The sequence below is a fragment of the Arachis ipaensis genome, chromosome B09 (assembly GCF_000816755.2).
Source record: "Arachis ipaensis cultivar K30076 chromosome B09, Araip1.1, whole genome shotgun sequence".
NCBI classification, from domain to species: domain Eukaryota; kingdom Viridiplantae; phylum Streptophyta; class Magnoliopsida; order Fabales; family Fabaceae; genus Arachis; species Arachis ipaensis.
The window spans coordinates 2363630-2366156 of record NC_029793.2 but is presented as its reverse complement, the minus strand read 5'-3'; the positions used below and the strand labels follow the sequence as shown (position 1 = coordinate 2366156).

At 29.3% G+C, this 2527-nt stretch overlaps 1 protein-coding gene across 1 annotated transcript; it reads left to right on the top strand.

Moving 5' to 3' along the window:
* On the top strand, window positions 472-2252 carry LOC107616574 (probable 2-oxoglutarate-dependent dioxygenase AOP1; the record flags this gene model as incomplete). The annotated part of the gene is given in 2 exon segments (XM_016318528.2): window positions 472-969; window positions 1928-2252. Coding segments are annotated over 2 exon segments (708 nt in total), but the record flags the coding sequence as incomplete, so codon positions are not given.

Below are 2527 nucleotides of genomic sequence, written 5' to 3'. Positions count from 1 at the left end.
AATAGTCACCAAAAAAAAAATATATAAAACAGAATTAAAATTTTTAATACTTGTCTTATTTAAACAGATAAATAATTTGACCACTCAACCTATTATTTTATTAAGAAATGTAATAGAACTGTATATGACGACTTACTTTAGTACCATTATTGTTAATATATATGTGCTTAGCGTGATGAAACATTGAGATTCATAAATCATAATCATATAGTGTGGTCCATAATAATAATTGAGTAAAGAATAAAATATGATAGAAAGTCAGGTGCAGTCGACTTCACGTGAAGTTGATACCTGAGAGCCGTTAGATGAAAACTTCACATGAAGTCGACTTCACCAGTTTTTACCATAAAATATATGTCAATAGGACAAAATTTAATAAAAAGAGTTGAATAATTATTATAACTGCATTTTTTTTAAATTAGCGTGTCTAAAAATATTCTATTTCAAAATTTCACATAAAATAATTCAAAACATTTATCATTTACCTGTAAGATGAAATTTTAATAGACAATATCAAATATAGAGGGACTTTTATTAACTACTCCATTTTCTCTACCAATATTTTCTTCATACTTTCCTGAAAATCATGGATTATGAAGAACATTCATCTAATTCCCAAGTTCCTATTATCAATTTCAGTGATGAAAATTTGAAACCTGGCACTGAAAACTGGGATTCTGCAAGCCAAGTAATAAAGGGAGCACTAGAGGACCATGGTTGTTTCTATGCACTATCTTATAAAGTTCCTATGGAACTTAACAACAAAGTTTTTGGTCTAATGGAAGAACTATTTGATCTTCCATTGGAAACAAAGATGCAAAAGATTAGTGACAAGCCTTACCATGGTTATTATGGGCCACATCCTAGTGTTCCTCTATATGAATCATTAGGGATCCCTGACCCTTTAACTATGGAAAATGTTCAACACTTCACTAGGGTTATGTGGCCACAAGGATATCATCATTTCAGGTACCTCTTCCTTAAGAATAAGTATGAAAAATTATTAATTTTTTAATTAATTAATATTAATCTATTTTTATTTTAAATTTATTTTTTTTAACTCTCATCTTTTGAAGTTAAGATTTAGGACTTAAAATTTGAAATTTAAGGTGAAAAGTTAATTTTAAAAAATTAGTCTTTTAATTGAATTCATTGCTTAATTAAGAATTAGTTATATATGTTTCTCCTTTCTTTCATATTTTTCCTCCATAATTATTTCATTTCTTGTTACATGCATGATGATATATAGACATCGATTTCGTTTAGATTTTAGAGTTTAAAGATTTGACCTTAGCTTACATAAAATAGAATATGGTTGTTGAAGAGTAGAAAAAAGTATTTATTTTCATCATATCTATAGTAAAAATTAGAATATCGATTAAATAGAAATAAGAGTAAATATCCTTTTCGGTCTCTAACCATTTGTTCGATGGACTTCACACCCCTTAACAAATATAAAAATCCAAATCGGTCCCTATCTACTGTGATATATGTACGTTCCAGTCCCTGCAACCGGTTTCGAGCAGGTCACTTATTGATGTGTCAGTAACTTGTCCCTACAATAATGAAGAAGATAGCCAAGCAAGTGATTGATACATCAGCAAGTGATCTGCTCGAAACCGGTTGCAGGGACTGGAACGTATATATATCAAAGTAGATAGGGACCGATTTAGATTTTTATATTTGTTAGGAGATGCGAAGTCCATCGAACAAATGGTTAGAGACCGAAAATGGCATTTACTTTAGAAATAAAGATAAATATATAAAAAAGGGTTTCCATTATTAAAATTAGAAGTCCAATATTAATTAAAATGATTTATATATAGCATTATTTTTCTAGTTAAATTATGTATGTTTATATTGTTATTGAGTGTTATTGTAAATGCTTCTAACCTTGTCAATTCTCATGATTATATTGTTGACACAGCGAGAGTCTTAATATATATGCAAAATTGGTGGTAGAATTGGACCATATTGCTAAAAGAATGGTGTGTGATGGGTATGGTCTAGAAGAAAGGCACTATCATGACCTAATTGAATCAACAAGTTATTTGCTTCGGAGCTTTAGATATGCACTTCCAAAGAAGGATGAGAGTAATTTGGGATTGATGCCTCACAAGGACACTTCTTTCTTCACCATATTGCACCAAAATAATGTAACTGGATTACAGGTTAAATTGAAAAATGGAGAGTGGTTTGATATTGATCCTTCACCCTTCATGTTTCTCATTCTTGCTGGGGAATCATTTCAGGTGGCTCACTACTTGCAATTTTATCATTATCTTCTGCATACTATAATAATGCACTGCATCAATAATAATAATGAGAAATGCTATTTGTACACCAAAATCAGCTACTAAAATCAACTACTAATGTATTTGTGTATAAATACATGTGTGATTTAATTTATTTTCAATGTGTATTTATATTCTAACATGAATTTTATACTGGTGACTGATTTTGTTGTACACGTAGCATAACCTAATAATAATTTATTCAAAAATATTATATTATATACATACGAAAA